Source organism: Prenolepis imparis, unplaced genomic scaffold, assembly GCF_030444845.1.
Source record: "Prenolepis imparis isolate NDT839.2.m4 unplaced genomic scaffold, iyPreImpa1.0 SCAF_273, whole genome shotgun sequence".
NCBI classification, from domain to species: domain Eukaryota; kingdom Metazoa; phylum Arthropoda; class Insecta; order Hymenoptera; family Formicidae; genus Prenolepis; species Prenolepis imparis.
Genome location: NW_028141431.1, coordinates 1 through 16,908, shown reverse-complemented (window position 1 = coordinate 16,908; position 16,908 = coordinate 1). Strand labels below are relative to the sequence as shown.

At 28.5% G+C, this 16,908-nt stretch overlaps 3 protein-coding genes across 6 annotated transcripts; 2 read left to right on the top strand and 1 right to left on the bottom strand.

Moving 5' to 3' along the window:
* Positions 1 to 56: 56 nt before the first annotated feature.
* On the bottom strand, positions 57 to 11,869 carry Gb (solute carrier family 7 member genderblind). Of its 2 annotated transcripts, none has more exons than XM_083057922.1 (11): positions 11,717 to 11,869; positions 11,138 to 11,486; positions 10,799 to 11,021; positions 10,606 to 10,721; positions 3,920 to 3,943; positions 3,703 to 3,847; positions 3,449 to 3,572; positions 3,152 to 3,352; positions 2,798 to 2,947; positions 2,545 to 2,722; positions 57 to 1,053 (listed from the first exon to the last, which is right to left on the bottom strand). In XM_083057922.1, exons 2-11 carry the CDS (start codon positions 11,316 to 11,318, stop codon positions 989 to 991), a joined length of 1,407 nt encoding a protein of 468 aa, XP_082914048.1. In that variant the 5' UTR covers positions 11,319 to 11,486; positions 11,717 to 11,869; the 3' UTR covers positions 57 to 988. The 2 variants fall into 2 exon arrangements, with proteins under 2 accessions (XP_082914048.1, XP_082914047.1); XM_083057921.1 differs by having other exon boundaries at positions 3,920 to 4,045; positions 11,717 to 11,867.
* Positions 11,870 to 12,265: 396 nt separating this feature from the next.
* Positions 12,266 to 14,299, top strand: LOC145948187 (THAP domain-containing protein 2-like). 2 transcript variants are annotated; one of them, XM_083057924.1, is made up of 5 exons: positions 12,279 to 12,345; positions 12,808 to 13,193; positions 13,295 to 13,461; positions 13,665 to 13,772; positions 13,866 to 14,299. In XM_083057924.1, the coding sequence occupies exons 2-5, from the start codon at positions 13,093 to 13,095 to the stop codon at positions 14,267 to 14,269; spliced, it is 780 nt and encodes a 259-aa protein (XP_082914050.1). In that variant the 5' UTR covers positions 12,279 to 12,345; positions 12,808 to 13,092; the 3' UTR covers positions 14,270 to 14,299. The 2 variants fall into 2 exon arrangements, with proteins under 2 accessions (XP_082914051.1, XP_082914050.1); XM_083057925.1 differs by lacking the exon at positions 13,665 to 13,772 and having other exon boundaries at positions 12,266 to 12,345.
* A 911-nt stretch (positions 14,300 to 15,210) lies between these two features.
* On the top strand, positions 15,211 to 16,623 carry LOC145948188 (uncharacterized). 2 transcript variants are annotated; one of them, XM_083057927.1, is made up of 3 exons: positions 15,211 to 15,350; positions 15,836 to 15,962; positions 16,285 to 16,623. In XM_083057927.1, exons 1-3 carry the CDS (start codon positions 15,324 to 15,326, stop codon positions 16,368 to 16,370), a joined length of 240 nt encoding a protein of 79 aa, XP_082914053.1. In that variant the 5' UTR covers positions 15,211 to 15,323; the 3' UTR covers positions 16,371 to 16,623. The 2 variants fall into 2 exon arrangements, with proteins under 2 accessions (XP_082914053.1, XP_082914052.1); XM_083057926.1 differs by having other exon boundaries at positions 16,038 to 16,623.
* The last annotated feature ends 285 nt before the right edge of the window (positions 16,624 to 16,908 follow it).

The window sequence follows — 16,908 nt, the reverse complement described above, 5'->3', positions numbered from 1 at the left end:
GATATACTGCCAATTTTATTATATGTTCGTTATAATTGTGTTTTATATAAGTATGCACAAGATGAATTGTACAATTAAATAAACCAATTTTTTTCTAAAAATAAAAAAAAATTAAAAATGTTATCTGGACGTGACGTCACAATTTAAATGCTACCAAACAACAGAGTCTGCCGCATTTCTGCTGCCAATCTGCCGGCAGGTTATATCAGCAGACTCTGCTCGATTTCTGTCGCCAGCCTGCCGTCAGTTACATCAACAGATTCTGTTCGATTTCTGCCGTCAATCTGTTGACTGATTATGTTGATTGGCTTTGTTGTATTTCTGTTGCCGTTCTGCCGGTTTTATATGATATATCAGAACCGGTATCAAATCTGTAATCAGTCTGTCGATAAATTTTGTAGCAGATTACTCGGCAAGATCTGGTTTAGCTGGTTTGGCTATTGGGGATTGTTTAACAACTTTTATAATTTTACTAATCGTAATTTTTTCGAAATTCTGATGCACACACACACACACACAATGCAGTAATTTAGAAGTTGGAATCAGATTTAGTATAAAAAATAGTCACTTTCTTTTTTGTATTTAAAATAAATTATTATTAATTAAGCTGTATAATTAATTCGATATGCTTAATATATTTTAAAAAATAATATCAATAATATAACATTCCAGAGACACTCCTTTGGTAATATTAGAAACAGTAAAATGAAATTCTCACAAATCACTTAATATTAATACAAATCATTATTGACATCTTTTTACATTCTCACTCAGTTTTGTAATTAAGTTTCAAATATAAATTGAAGATATTTTGACAGCTTGTACTCTTTTCTAATTTTTATAAATATATTTTTGCCTTCTTTTAGATTCTTTATATTTCCTCCAATTTTGGAATTTGCGAAGCGTAGAATTCTGCTCTTCAGATTATCTCGGCACCTTAGCAGATCCTTAATTCATTCGACCAAATTTGGCTAATTTTGCTGTTTATTTAATCGATTTCGTATTCTTCTCTCGCGGATAGAAATAGCTTCTGTATAATATGCGTAGCTTTAACTAAAACACAAAATAAATATGTATAAATACATAAATACATACACACACAAAATTTATAGATTAAATATAAATTTAATATATAAATATAATATATAAATATATAAATATAATATAAATATATTAAATATAATAACAGCAACATAAATAGTATATAAAACTTGATATTCTAAATATTCCTTTTTTTAATTAGTTCAATATTTGTAAATTTCTAAATGCCATTTATATTATTAACTTAGACGTTGATTTATTTGTAAAATAACCAACTAATCATAAAAATTTTTAAATTTTTATTAAATGTGAGAAATAAAGAGAAGGAAAAATATAGAGGAAAGAGAGAGATGAAAGAAAAAGAAATAAAGGAAGAAGGAGAGAAGGTGACGAGAAGGAAGAGGTAGAGAAAGAAGAAAGAGGGGGAAGGAAGAAAGAGGAAAAGGGAGGGAACACGAAAAAGAGGGAAAAGAAAGGAGAGAGAAAGGAAAGAAAGGCGATTAACTTAATCGTTGATTAATTGGTAAAATGATCAAATAATCATCAAAATTTCTATTAAAAATGAGAAGAAAAGAAGGGTAGAGAAGAAGAAAGAAAGAGGAAGAGATAAAGGAAAGAAAAAAAGTTCGAGAAAGGGGGAAAGAAAGGGAGGAGAGAGATGGGAAGGGAAAAGAGATGATAGAGAGCGAGAGAGTGGGAGGAAGAGCGAGAGAATGGGAGAAGCGAGGGAGAGGGAAAGATAAAGAGGGACAGAGGAACAAAAAAAGAAGAAACGAGAAAAGGAGAGAGGAGAAAAAGAAAGATATAATTATATCAAATATTACATAAACTTACAAGGAGAGGTCGCGGTTGACTCTTCACCGATTTTGATCTCCTTTTTTGTGGTGAATCTATATTGAATTTAAGTTGATCCCCGTGTTCGAGCTTTTCGTCCAATGCGCCTTGTAAGTAATATTTTTTATACTGGAAATTTAAAGAAATTTCCATGTTCGTTATAAGGCCTAAAGAAAGACACATTTTTAATCAGTGCCGCTGGCGCAGCGGGAGAGCACAAAAATAATAATTTTGGGATCCCAGGTTCAAGACTTGGGCTGTCATAATTTTTTTTTGTTTTTTATTATTTAAAAAACAATAAATATATGCCGAATATTTATTTCTACGTAATAAATAATACATATAACATATACATATAAAATAATAAAAAACAAAAAAATTATGACAGCTCAAGTTTTGAACCTGGGATCCCAAAATTACTATTCTTGTGGTTTCCCGCTGCGCCAGTGGCACTAATTGAAAATGTGTTTAGGCCTTATAACGAACATGAAAATTTCTCTAAATATATTTCCAGTATAAAAAATATTACTTACAAGGCGCATTGGACGAAAAGCTCGAACGCGGATCAACTTAAATTCAATACAGATTCACCACAAAAAAGGAGATCAAAATCGGTGAAGAGTCAACCGCGACCTCTCCTTGTTAGTCATATTTGTAGAAATTACGAACTGTTAAGTTTCTGAAACCACATTGGTTTGTTTTTCCAAGCGACACCGAAAAAGTACGCCGGTATACCAGAAATGGTGATCAGAATGCCCATGCCAAGCTCATACGGTCTTTCGTAACACGGTACAATAACCAGAAAACCGCACACTGCTACGAATATTATAGGTATCCATAATGGTACCTGAGAAAAGAGAAAATTTTTATTGAGACAATTTTATTTTTTATATCTATGATGTAATACATATTAAATAATTACCTTAATTGGTCGTTCCATTTCAGGTTTTTTATAACGCAACCATAAAATTCCAGCAACAGAGAGCATAATGAAAAATGACTCTACTATGCTGCAATATGGAATCAGTACAAATATATCACTCGTACATAACATTATAAGAGATAAAATACACTGCAAAAGCAAAGAGGATTAAGTCATAATATTAAAAAAATCTATTTTATTTAGTTATTAAAAAAAATATTTTACTTTTTTGCTTTTAACATCGTAAGTCATATATGACAGTTATATATGACTATTATAAGACAGTTATTAAGCAAGAATTTTAAAATTTTAGTAAATTTAAATAAAAATGTAATTAGCGTCGTACACACACACCAGAAATATTAAGGCAGGTGTAGGTGTGAGTCTGGACATGTTGATATGACTCAGCATTGAAGGAAAATGGCCATTCCTAGCGCCAACAAAACACATCCTAGACGATGTCATAATATGAACGCTCAATCCTCCGAATGCGGATACAGCCACCATTACAGGTATCGTCCATGCCATATATCCAAGAAGTTGATTGCCGAATGTCTAATGTAAATACTAGATTTTGTACAGATTATCCGATAATTCAGCTCTATCTAACATTGTGTCTATATAGTCATACTAGATGAAAATACTGCTTACCACTGCGATGGCATTAGAAGCAATCATAGCAGTTGGTGTTACAACCGTTAGATAAGCAACATTTGTCATAACATATATCAAGGTCACTAATGGCAGTGATACATAAATCGCACGTGGAAGATTCCTAACAATCAGAAATCGTTCAATTGTTATGTTAACTCAACAAGGAGCCCAATCAGGAGATTTTACAGCTTTTATTTTTCTTTTAATAATATTGGAGAAAACTCTAATCTTTTATAGAATGAATAGCTTACACATAAGGATCTTTCAATTCTTCCGTCATAAAATTCAAATAATTCCAGCCTGAGTATGAAAATATTCCAGAATAAAAGGCCACAGCAATCTTGCCAGGATTGGTATTCGTATTTTCAAAAGTATTTTTAAAGTTTTCCGTATGTCCTAATTATAGTATAAACTTTAATTAACAGAAGATGTGCTGAAATATACTAATAATTTATTTAAAAAACGTACCCATGCACAGCCAGATTAACCCAGCTATAATAATAATCGTTAGTGCCCCGATTTTAGCAAACATAAATATATTTTGCATTTTAGAAGTTTCTTTCACATCGTAACAATTGATAAACGTAAGCAAACCTATAAATATCATATATTATTATATTTTATATTTATATTATTACATTATATATATTATATATATATATATATATATATGTATACATATATGTATATACAATATACAGGATGGCCCACATAAAGTGTTACAAGTTACTTTCTCCACCACTGCTAGAGATTTTTTTTTTTTTAAATCAAATGGGACAAAGTACTTGAAAATTTGATGAATAAAAAAAATGATCGAGGCTTTTAAGGAACAAAAGAGGGAGCCCAACTCTTTTTTAAATGAAACCACTATAATTTTTTTATATAAATCAATTTCTTGCAATATTTGCCATAAAAAATTATAAGAGAAAAATGACCAAAAAGTAAATAGTTTACGAGATATTTTGTACTTTAATGTGATATAATTTTATATAAACTATAAAATATCTCGTACATTCATTTCCAATGATTTTATTTCAATACTGTTAGGCACAAAATAATGAGAAGAATCAATCGGTGTAAAGAAAAAACACCTTGTATATAATCAGAATTATTCTACATATCACACATATCACATATATAGATTCATTTTGTAAAGCACATCTACATCTAACAAGACAAAATTAAATTGCAGCAATCTAATTTATTTTTTGGAACAGAATATCGATAGCTGAATAATCCATATTCATGAATATATTGCATACATTCCAAACAATATATCACAATAAGAAAGAAACGGAAAGAATAAATGAAACAAAACAAAAAAAGTGTGCAAATTGGAAACTTGCACATTGCTTTCTCACTATTCTATTTCGCTCATTAAGCTTTCTCTATGAGCAAGGTGGTGTTTTAATTTTGAATTCTTCATAGAGAAAGCTTAATGAGTGAAATAGATGGTAAGGAAGCAATGTGCAAGTTTCCAATTTGCATACTCTTTATTCACATAAAATAACATTTTTTTAATCACGTATATGTATATATATGTGTGTATGTATGTACCCACTCTCGTATGTTTCTTTCGCAAAATTCGAAAATTTAAATTTTTTTTTTAAATTCAAAATTTTATAATAAATGAACCTTTTCACCGATCCTCGCTAAATTCAATACCAAATATACTTTAATGATACTTTATTTATGTAAACAAAATTTAGCTCAATATCTCAAAATTTGCGAAAATAAAAAAGTGCGTATTTCTTAAAAATTCATAATATAAAAAATGAATTCTTTCACCGATCATCGCCAAACTCAATACCAACCATCCCTTAATGATAGTCTATCTGTGTAAAAAAATTTATTCCGATATCTTTAATATTTACAGAAGTTAGAGCAATTACAGACATTTCTCAAAAAATTCAAAATTTTATAAAAAATGAACCCTTTAACCGAGCTTCGTCAAATTCAATACCATCCATCCTTTAGTGATAGTCTCTTTATACATATAAAAAAAATTATCCCAATATCTTAAAATTTACGGAAGTTAGAGCAACCGCAAGCATTTTTTGAAAAATTAAAAATGCATTAAACTTTAAAAAATACTGTATAAGATTTTATAAAAATAACAGTAAATAAAAGTGTTATACTACTTTACTTGTATACCAAATTGGAGCGCTGTAAGTCAAATAGTTCTTGATATTTAAATTTAAAAAAAAGGATGGGCACAACACACACACGCGAATATATTTAAAAAATGTGATTTTTCGATGTTTTGGAACATTCTAAACACATTGGCATAGAAATATGAAAAAAAAATTTTCACGAAAATAAAGCTTCCTATATGAGGAAGCAGTAATAATTAGAAGAATCGAAAGAACTCTGAAAGAAAAGTATAAGTATTTACAGTTTATTATAATTACAAAACATAACACTAAATGACAATAAAAAAATTGCTAAAAAGTTATCCACCATACCCATACAAATACATTTGCTATAATTTAATTTTCTTATATGAAAATCAAGTACATGAAAATATCACGAAGACAATAAAGTATGTAAAACTAAAGAAAATTCAAAATCCGTCCGATTTAATGAAGTTAAACATAAAAATTAAAAGAAATAAACAAAGAACTAAAAAGGATCCAAAATATCTTCTTAGTAACAAATATTTCATATACTCACATGTCAGTGTCAAATCATATCAAGTATTACAATCATCATAGTTATAAACTTTATTATTATTATTGTATGGATAGTTAAAGAACGAAAGATACCAACAAAATAATGTAAAGATACAAACTAAATAATGTAAATATACATACAATTCAAATATCTAGATCTAGATCAAAAGTAAATTGTAACGTTAAAAAAACCAAGAATAATCATTTTATATAGTTCTTTTTATGTTGAATATGATATATAGCTATAGTATGTGTGACGTGTTAGGAGTTTGATTGACATGAAAATTAAGTATATTGTTACAATTTTCAGACCTCAAAAGAAATGTATTATGTTGATAAACTTACTATACTTAATAAGATATTCTTAATTAAATATAAATAGAGGTCGTTGCAAAGGTTCTTCATTGAAGACCATTTAAGATCTGTCAAATAGTTTTCAATTGTGTTTATTTAAACTTAGAGTTTTTAGGTTGCTAAATATGAATTTAATGTCAAAATTAAAAAGTTCAAATTGCATACATAAACTTTTGCATATAAATATTTAAAGAACTCCGCACCAAATACATAGGATTTTGACTTTCGATGGAATTGGTTGTTTTTTTCATATGTTGTAGCTTACGACTTGAACAAAAAATGTAATAGCCTCAAAGCTAAGTATTCGATAGTTACTGAGTTAAGCCAGTCAAACAACTCGCAAAATCCTAATTTTTCGTGTTTGACTGGCTGCAAATCAGTAACCATCTACTATTTAGCTTTGAACCTATTACATTTTTTGTTCAGCAAGTCATAAGTTACAACATGTGAAAAAATCAGCTGATTTTACCGAGATTCAATTTCATCTAGGATTTTATATAGGTTCAAAAACCTCATACTAATCATATAAAAGTTGTTTTTAAAAAAAGATATGTAATTTACAATCAGCAGCTACATATTTTTTTCTTAAAACAATGAATTTTTTACGAGATATTCCATAGTTTATATATATACATATATGTAAGATTATGTTAAAGTATAAAATATCTCGTAAATATTCACTTTTTGGCCGTCTTACCCTTATAACTTTTTATAGTGAATATTGCGAGGATCGATTTATATAACAAAATTGGGGTAGGTCCAATTAAAATAACATAAATGACTTTAAAAATCGCCGTTTAGAAAAAAGTCAGTAGCTCTAACTTCTTTTCTCCCTCGAAATCCTATAACGTCTGTTTGCATTTTTTTCGTATTTTACTTAATTTCAGAGATATTTGCTTGTTAAGATTAAAAAGACTCACCCTGTATATTTGGTGTCGGGTCCTTTTTGCAAAAATTTAAACATTTTTCAATTTTGATATTCATATTAATTCGGCCATTTTAAATTTGTTAATTTTAAATTCATATTGAGCATTCTACAAAACCATCACATATCATAGTTATAATATAACAAAATACACTAAAATAGCCATTTGTTGTAACTTTATCTGTGAATTTCTTAAAATTGTGACATGACAAAAAAATTTGGAAACCGGAATCGTATTCAGCATCAAAAAAGGCTATAAGAAATGATTAATCTTATTCTTTAATTTAAAAAATTTATTTTTCTGTTAAACAGTAATCAACGCAACAAAAATAAAGCCCAAGAAAATAAGATGACACAAATCATAAATGACATTGCAATACTAAGTTAAAACATATTGTGATTTTTAATTGATGCTATAAAAACAATTGTAAAATGCAAAAATTATTTTGAAAACTATTTTTCTTCATGAAAACTCTGTATTTTCTTTTTTTCTTTTCAACTGCGAAAAAATATCAAGACCCAACCTTTGTAGCTTGTAAAATAATTATAAAAATTGAGAAATCAGAAGTAACACACGTAACTCAGTAATCTAATATCACACTGTAAAATGTATCACAGAAAAAAATTCTTAGTAATCTGACAATATAAAATACTTATATAAGTATCAATTGCAACACACATTTGCAAACATCAATTGCAAACATATACTTGCTCTATTAAAAAGTAACAAGAACAAGTATTGAACACAATATATAAGATATATAAGATTTAATCTCATTTCTTTAATTTTTATTTAAATCACAACTCTCTTGTTTTTTTTATTAACATAACACAATTTTATTTATTTCAAAATGTAAAAATTTGGGAAGTAATAATATAATAAATTAATCTTTACACATAAATATTTCTTTCACTTCTAAAATAAAGACAAATATTATTTTCTTCAAATAATTATCAAATTCAATAATTATTTTTGAATAAATAATTGATCAAGTTCCCAAACTTTTTTCAAAACAAAGTAGTAAATAATTATTAAACATTAAACTTTTGTTTTGTTACAAACTTGAGTGCTTTATCAACACTTTATTTAAAAATAAGTAAATTTAATATTAATTAAAAAAAAAATATTTACTTTCATTTTAAAAAGTGAAAGAAATATTTATGTGTAAAGATTAATTTATTATTATTGCTTTTTTCCAAATTTTTACCTTTGAAAGCAGTGAAATTGTATGATATTTAATAAAAAAGTAATTTTAAAAAATGGAAAAAATATTTATATGGACATTTATAATTAATATTTATTACTATTTTCCGAATTCTTATATCTCAAAACAAAAAATTGTGTAATGTTAGTAAAAAAATAAAATGCAATTTAAATTAATTTAAATTGTGAACAAAATGTTCTTCTATATACCTATAAACTAAAATATGATTACACATATATCTAAATATGTTCATTAGATATTAGCTTATGCATGCATATTTGCATATACAGGGTGTTAAAAAAAACCATTCCAGATTCAAGAGATATCCCATACAGCACAAAATATTTCGAATGTTTTCAAAAAATATTTCTAAATATTTCTATAAAAATATTGCAAGAAACATTTTAAAATGATTTTAGGAATATTTTAAAATAATTTAAAAATTTTTTGTGGTAACATTTTTTAGAATATTTTAAAAATCTTTTAGAAATATTATATAAATATTTTATAAAAATCTTTATTTGACATATTATTAAAATATAGATTAAATATTTCATATAATATTTATGATATGTAAAAATAAATATTTATAATAATTATTTTGCAAATATTTTTTAACTATAATCGTTAGTTCTTTCATTTACCGCTATGTGACGTATCTATCTCGTATTTAATTTTAGTCATGAAAATTATATAAAGCTGGCAAAAAGTAGCTATTAAAATTAAAGATATCATTTATTTCTAATTTTAAGCTACATTCTGTAACAGAGGAATGCCTTTTAACAAATAAATTTACGTATATATCGATGTGTACGTAAATTTATTTATAAAAATACTCCTGACTCTTCCGTTGCCCGAGTGTATTCACAGTGTATATTAAAATTTTATATTCTATTTTATCAAAATAAACATTTAATAAGTTATTAATAGAAAAGAAATCAAGAAAAGTAATTGTCAAAAACCCTTGCTCTGTGTGTGTGTGTGTGTGTGTGTGTGTGTGTGTGTGTGTGAACGCAGCCAATTATTTAATACTAAAATGTTTTGACAATATTTTCGAAATATTTGTAAAAGATTTTACGAATATTATTGAATATTTGTGTGCAACCTTTTAAAAATATTTCTGAAAATATTTTTTGAACATGATCTAGCGGACATAGAAACATTCTACAAATATTTTCGTGAATTATTTTAAATCTTTTAAAAAATATTTTTATAATATTTGTAAAATATTTTGTGCTGTATGGGATGGTAGATAGTACGTATTATACTAAGTAAAAAAAGTTTTAGTAAATAGTAGATCGAAAACTTAATCGTTTCAGAGATATAAACAATTTTATATATTACTATCATGACTAATTAATGGCTTTTACATGTCATATATAAAAAGGTTTACCTCGGTGTTTATAAACCTATTTACAGGTGTCCTCCTTCCATTACAATGCATGCTTGGCATCTTCTTCTGACAGAGTTATGTGTTTGTCAAATAATCCAATATAAATCTGAAATTTTCGAGAATTCGCAACTCTTTAAAAAGAAAATGCCAAGCGTGCATTGTAATGGAAGAAGGACATATGGAACATCTTCTGTAAATAGATTTATAAACACCGAGATAACCTTCATATACGACACGTAAAAGCCACTAATTACTCACAATAGTATATAAAATTGTTTTAATCTTTGAAACAATAGTTTTCGACCTATGTTTACTGAGACTTTTTTATTCAGTATTGTGTGTATTATCTATCGTATTAATTTTGAATGGTTTTTTTTAACACCTTATAAATATATATCACAAATATCTCATATGTGTAAATACATTTGTAATGATATGTAAATACATTTTACAAATGTATTTACATATGAGATACTTGTGATACATATCTATAAGGTGTTAAAAAAAACCATTCGATTTATATGATATATACATTATACAGTAAATACATTTTACAAATGTATTTACTTCTAGGTAAAATATTGTTAACAATACTAAAGTCTTACATATACTCAGTGCAGCAATTAATCGCACACCATAGTCTGGAGTGTCGCAATTAGGAAAAAATGATTGTAAAACATACTGAGCAAAAGTTAATCCCATGATAGCATTTGTAGTAGGTCTGTAAATAACATGTAAATATACTTATTTCTGCAATATTTTTTCCAACTAATAAAATTTGATTATATATTTACTCACACAAAAATTAAATTAGCAGCCCATAAGTACAGAAATGAAGGCAGTGCACCAAATGCTTCATAAATGTAAGCATAATCTCCCCCGCTGCGAGGTATACTGGTACCTAATTCTGCGTAACACAAGGCACCAACCATAGAGAGCAGACCACATAATATCCATATGATTAGAGACACTCCTACACTGCCCACTTCTTGTATCACTCCCTTTGGTGAAATAAAAATACCTGCAAATGTAGCTTAACATAAATATTTGATATAAAAATATAAAAGTATGAATTATCAAAATATATTAATTTGAATAACTGAATTCTTGTTTATAGAAAATAGCTTTAATATATACCTGAGCCAAATATAATTCCTAATATAATAGCTACTCCTTCTAAAAGACCTAACTGTTTTTTCATTTGTATTTTGTTTGTAAGTTTTTGCTGATTTCCAAATGATGATCGAATCGATCCTTCATCATCAGAGCTTATTATATGCATTTTTCTGAGTGATTCATCAAATACTTCATTCACCATATTTATAAAGTAGTGCGTTAGAAGATATCGAGTTTGCTCCTCAATAATTAGTAATAAAATAATTTAAGATTTTTTAATTAAATTTACTAAATGTATCAATGAATATTATCATAGAAAATGATATATGGAAATATAATATAGAGAATATCTTTTTCTCATATATTATATCTGAAAGTATAATAAATATATTCTGTATAAATCTTGAAAAACAATAAATATTATTAATAATTAATAATAATAAATGTTTAGTTTAGAACTCTACTTATAGAATTTGATAATTATATATTAGCTATAGAATTTGATTTCTTTTTTTTTTTAATATTTGAAAAAAATAGTTGCTGGAAAGAATAGTATAAATAAAAACATGTAATAGTATAAACAACACACTCCTAACTCACACTTGAAAAATTCTTTAGCTATCACAGAATTCTATAATATACTAGAACTAGATCATGAATTTCTTAAAGACAAAAGAATATATATAGACGTAGCATTTTAGCTGTCCACGAGGACAAGGAATGAAAAAAGATGATGATCCAGATAGGATTTCTACACACAGCGCGTCGACGCGTTAAGGCGCTTTTACATGGTAGGGCTGCGTTCAAATAGCTTACCCGAGTAAGGGTGCCGTCACATGGGGCGTAACTTGCGTAAGCGTAACCAGCGGATCGCCAATCACCGAGTTATTCCGATAGAGCTCGACAAAGGGCTCTATCGGAATAACTCGGTGATTGGCGATCCGCTGGTTACGCTTACGCAAGTTACGTCCCATGTGACGGCACCCTAAGGGTGCCTTCACATGCGGCGTAAGATGCGTACGCGTAACTTACGCCAAACTCATCAACCAATCACATCGTTTTAGTTATCATACGCAAATTCACCTAGTTAACGTAATGGGTGCGTTCGTTTATGCAGCGATTAGCGCATCCACTGCGCATCCACTGCGTCTATCATCTGCGAGTCACGTGACATCATTTACCGAACGATCACCTGCGTGAATTGACTGCTCAGATTGTAATTGGAGTGCGTAAGTAAAGAAATTTTTAATAAATATGAATTATTATTTGAATAAATATAATAAAATTTTTAAATAGGATAAAAAATATATTTTCCCTAATAGCACACATATCCGAAAGACATTCAGAGGATATCCAGAGGACATTCGAACATCCTCAGGATGTTCTCTGAACGTCTTCGGGATATGTGCGCTGTTAGTTTGATATATTAATATTATTCTAGAAAAATTCATTATTAATAGAAACAATTCATATTTTGAAAATATATTTTTTATTTAGAGGTTATATTTATTAATTATACACATTAATTGTAAGATATTAATTTTTTTTAATATCTTTAAAGAAATTTTATTTAAATATTTTAATTTTCAGAAACAATGGATGGATTTAGAATAGATTTAATTGGAGGAGTTGTTCTCCACCTTCTTTGTTCTGAACTTTTATAACATAACTCATATTGAAATAATTTTCAGGCAACGTTTCCAAGTTCAATTGGCTTAACAATGGAGGAGACTACATTCGTTTACGCAGTAGTTCGCAGTCATGGACATAGGAATAAAGGGACAGAGCAATAGCTGCGGGGGGTGAAGCCGTCTCCGGGGAGCGGGGAACTACGGTCACGTGGTACTTTGGTGCCGCATTGGCGATTGGTTGTGATCGCGCAAGCGCAATCTTTCATCGAGAGTCAGAAGTGTCATGGAAGTGTCAGAACAGTTTTATTGAGTTATAATTCAAAGAAAAAATATACTGTTTTTACAATGCCACAGTGCATTGTAAAAAATTGTAAAAACCGTACAAGAAGTCGTCTCGTTTTGGGACAAATAAAAGAAAAAAATATAAATAATGTCTCATATCACCGGTAAGAAAAATCATATTTTATTAGCATATATGAAAATTATATTGTATTATCAAAATAAGAGAAATGATATAATATAAAGTAACACATTTATTTTTTAATAGATTTCCAAAGAATGAAAAAGCAAAATTGCTTTGGTTGAATATACTAGAGCTAAATGCGGAATTAGTTCCTATTGGAGCAAGAATTTGTTCCGCACATTTTGCAGAAGATGCCTTTAATTTTTTATATGGTACAAAGAGACTTCGACCAAATGCACTACCGTATATAGGTATCAAATAGTATTATTATTATCAGGATTGAGAAATAATACGTTATTTGTAATGCCATTATTATTATAATTTTTTTCTGTTTACAAGTTAGTAGTGGCATTATTTTTATCAAATAACTTTCCCAACTGTCTGATTTATTGTATGGCACAAGATTATGCAGTTTTATTTATATATTGCTTTGTATCTTATGTTTACTTGCTAGAACGTGTGATTGAGAATGTTCCAAATGATGGTATTATTGCATCAAGTTCTGTATGTAATACTTTAAAAATTGATAGAGCCACATCTCCTATCCCTGGATGCAGTCATTGTAAGAAATATTTCATCTTATTTAATATAATATGTGTAACAATTTTCTAAAAAATTAAAATCTGTTATACATTATATTTTTTAAATTTTTTAGTTGCGGATCAGTCAACAAATACATCACCAAAGAGAGACCATAACACTCTTGAAAAGGAATACCTCCACAAAAAATTGCAAGACACAAAAACCTCTTTTTCAAAAAAGTTTAAACTTTTGCAACAAAAGGTTCGACGAAAGGAATCACGAATAATCTCTTTGGAGGCAATTCTTAATTCACTCAAGAAAAACAATATGTTAGGGACTGAAGAATTGCAGATATTACAAGACATAGGTGGGTCAAATTCTAAAATATTAGAAAGACAATTGCTTAAAAATAGAGGAAAACCTGTAAACAAACAATTTGATAGTCGACTTAGATCATTTGCTCTAACTTTACATTATTATTCGCCAATGAGTATGCGACATGTATTTAATAAGCTAATTTTATTTAAAGGTCAATAAATGTAATAAAATTGATAAAAAATAATTTTGTTATTAATAATACCATCCTAATCCCTTTATGCAATAAATATTGACAGTTGTACAATTTATTAAAGAATGAATTATTTATCAATATTTAGGTATTTACATTAACATTTTATAATAAAATTTTTAATATTTTATTATAAAACTGTAACCAATACTTACTTCCATGGGCAAGTTATATGCTGTTGCAAAATCCGTTAAATCACATTGTTAAATGCAGAAAAGTGAAAAATAATTTTCTAATCTTAAAAATCTTAATAATCATAAATATTCTTCTAGTTATTTCTATTTATAAATAGTTTTATTTTACTGAATTCATTGCAATTAATTGCAAAATTAAATACTAAAACAAAAACAATAAAGATTTTTCATATCTATAGATTCTAACTTTTTTTATCATTTAATTCTGACATCTCGATAACATGCATTAACATTTCAATATGCTGATTTATAAATAAAACCCCTTGTTTCTCTATTTTACTCAAAATATTCTATCACACATTTATAATTGTAAACAAACTAAATGTCTCATTTTCAAATTTCGCGCATTTATGCTAGAACCAATTACCAATGCGGCACCAAAGTACCACGTGACCGTGTTCCCCGCTCCCCGGAAGCGGCTTCACTCCCCTCGCCTAAAGTAGAGGTTTATACTCCGTCCCTTTATTCCTATGTCCATGTTCGCAGTACTGCGAGCAGAGCATCCTGAGCAGGACCTCCGAGATGGCTGCGCAGATAGGCAGCAGCTCTGCTTAAACGAACAACAAACTGCGCTGCAGTCGGTTGCGCAGGCGGAGTAAACGAACGACATCTGCGACATTCTGCGGCAGTCGCTGCATAAACGAATGCACCCAATGCCGATACGCTAAATTCAATTTTTTGCGTAAGCCGCCGAAAGTCGCATAGGCAACCAGTTTATTTACGCATATTTTTCTCCTTATGGCCGGCAAGATAAAACATTGGTCACCTGAGGCCGTTAAACATTTAAGAAGAAGCATAATTTTCGTTCGTGCTGAATGTGTTTCGATGTATGCTGAAAAAAATGAACCAAATTCGGGTAAGAACAAATTTTATATAAATAAAAATTATCAATTTAGATGTAATTCATCGCTTGCACAATATAACAAAGTAATTTTAAGGTTATCTCTGGTGAAAATTATTTTCAGAATCTCTCATAACAATTTTTTAGATTTCTTTTTTTGAACATTTCTGAAAGATGTGCCAATTCATATAGAAAATCTTAAAATTTTCTGAGAAAGTTCGAATTTTTATACGAATTGACGCATCTTTCAAAAATGTTCAGAAAAAGGAATATAAAAATTGTTCTGAGAAATTCTGAAAATAATATTCACCAAGTAAATCTTAAAATTATTTCGTTATATCGTGCAAGCAATGAATTATGTCTAATTGTAAGTATTGAATGAATATTTTATGGCCCAGCGTGTGTGTCCAATAATTATTTTTTCATTTGCATGCTGGACGAGTTTGAGCAACCTGTTGTGTCTTATGTATCTTCACTTACATATTTCTTTTTTAATACAGCACAAATGTGGATACTGTGAATGGATTTTTAAATTTACCACAAACTTTGCTGAGCACGAGTGCTTTAAAGATTACATAGAAGGAGTAGACCATATCAATGTTGACGAAAACTATGTCGTGACAATAGGTATGATTACTATACATATCTTTTCACTCATTTCACTCTATTAAATAAATTAAAAAATATAATTATATTTACCAGTTAAAAACAATTCAACGGTTGGCAAAAAAGAAAATTTAAACGAACTCTTAATCGAAGCAGTTAGAAGCAAACCTAATAGCTTATATGATCTTCGTGTACCTGCTTCAGAGAGGACACTGTTACGCAAGAAAGCATTATGGATAGAAGTGTCGAATTGATTTGATAAACTAATTAAAAATAAAATATTCTAATTTTTATTATTTTAATCTTTATTAGATAAGTATAATACATGAAAAATCTTTCGTAGGTTTGGAGACTTGTGAAAGAATGTCGATAGAATCGAACGTCCGTGGAGAAATACTTGTAGGTGTAGATGTTCGTGAAGAAACATAGGATGTCTGTAGAGAATTGTTATCCGAAATTTGAAGCGTTGTTAAAGGCCCAGCTGTAATATTACCCTCATATTGCTCGTTTTCGGTGTCAAGTGAAATTACTTCATCATTTTTAGCATTAGCATCTGTCAACGAACTCACTGTCCTAGAATATCATAATAAATGGATTACACATGTGACAAACTCTCTTTAATTTCTGATAGAATAGAAATAATATATATAAGAATATTAAAGAGTAAGAACTTACGGCCGTGTCTGCAATGAATCGTTTAGAAATGCCATAAGCTCATAATATTGAAATTTAGATTTATTTTCAATGGCATTAGCGCTAGATCCGCTAGGTACATACGCCCGAACCTTCTTACGAGCTTTTATATAATTGTCTCGTAAATACTTCCATCTAGCCTTAGCCTCTTCTGGACTGAGGAAACCTTGATAAATAATTGATTTTAAAATTCATTTATATATGCAATAAAATAAGAAAAAGATTTTTCTAGATGAGTACTCTGCGTTGATACCACTGCTTGATACCACTGCTT

Coding starts and splice junctions, on each gene's coding strand:
- LOC145948188 (XM_083057926.1), top strand. CDS start 15,324: ATGCTGAAAAAAATGAACCAAATTCGG. Junction 15,351..15,835: donor AAAAAATGAACCAAATTCGG/GTAAGAACAAAT, acceptor TTTTTAATACAG/CACAAATGTGGATACTGTGA. Junction 15,963..16,037: donor AAACTATGTCGTGACAATAG/GTATGATTACTA, acceptor TATATTTACCAG/TTAAAAACAATTCAACGGTT.
- LOC145948187 (XM_083057924.1), top strand. CDS start 13,093: ATGCCACAGTGCATTGTAAAAAATTGTAAAAACCGTACAAGAAGTCGT. Junction 13,194..13,294: donor AATAATGTCTCATATCACCG/GTAAGAAAAATC, acceptor ATTTTTTAATAG/ATTTCCAAAGAATGAAAAAG. Junction 13,462..13,664: donor AAATGCACTACCGTATATAG/GTATCAAATAGT, acceptor TTTACTTGCTAG/AACGTGTGATTGAGAATGTT.
- Gb (XM_083057921.1), bottom strand. CDS start 11,318: ATGGTGAATGAAGTATTTGATGAATCACTCAGAAAAATGCATATAATA. Junction 4,046..10,605: donor AATTGCTGCACTGAGTATAT/GTAAGACTTTAG, acceptor TGATATTTATAG/GTTTGCTTACGTTTATCAAT. Junction 2,948..3,151: donor CACCTGCCTTAATATTTCTG/GTGTGTGTGTAC, acceptor TTGCTTTTGCAG/TGTATTTTATCTCTTATAAT.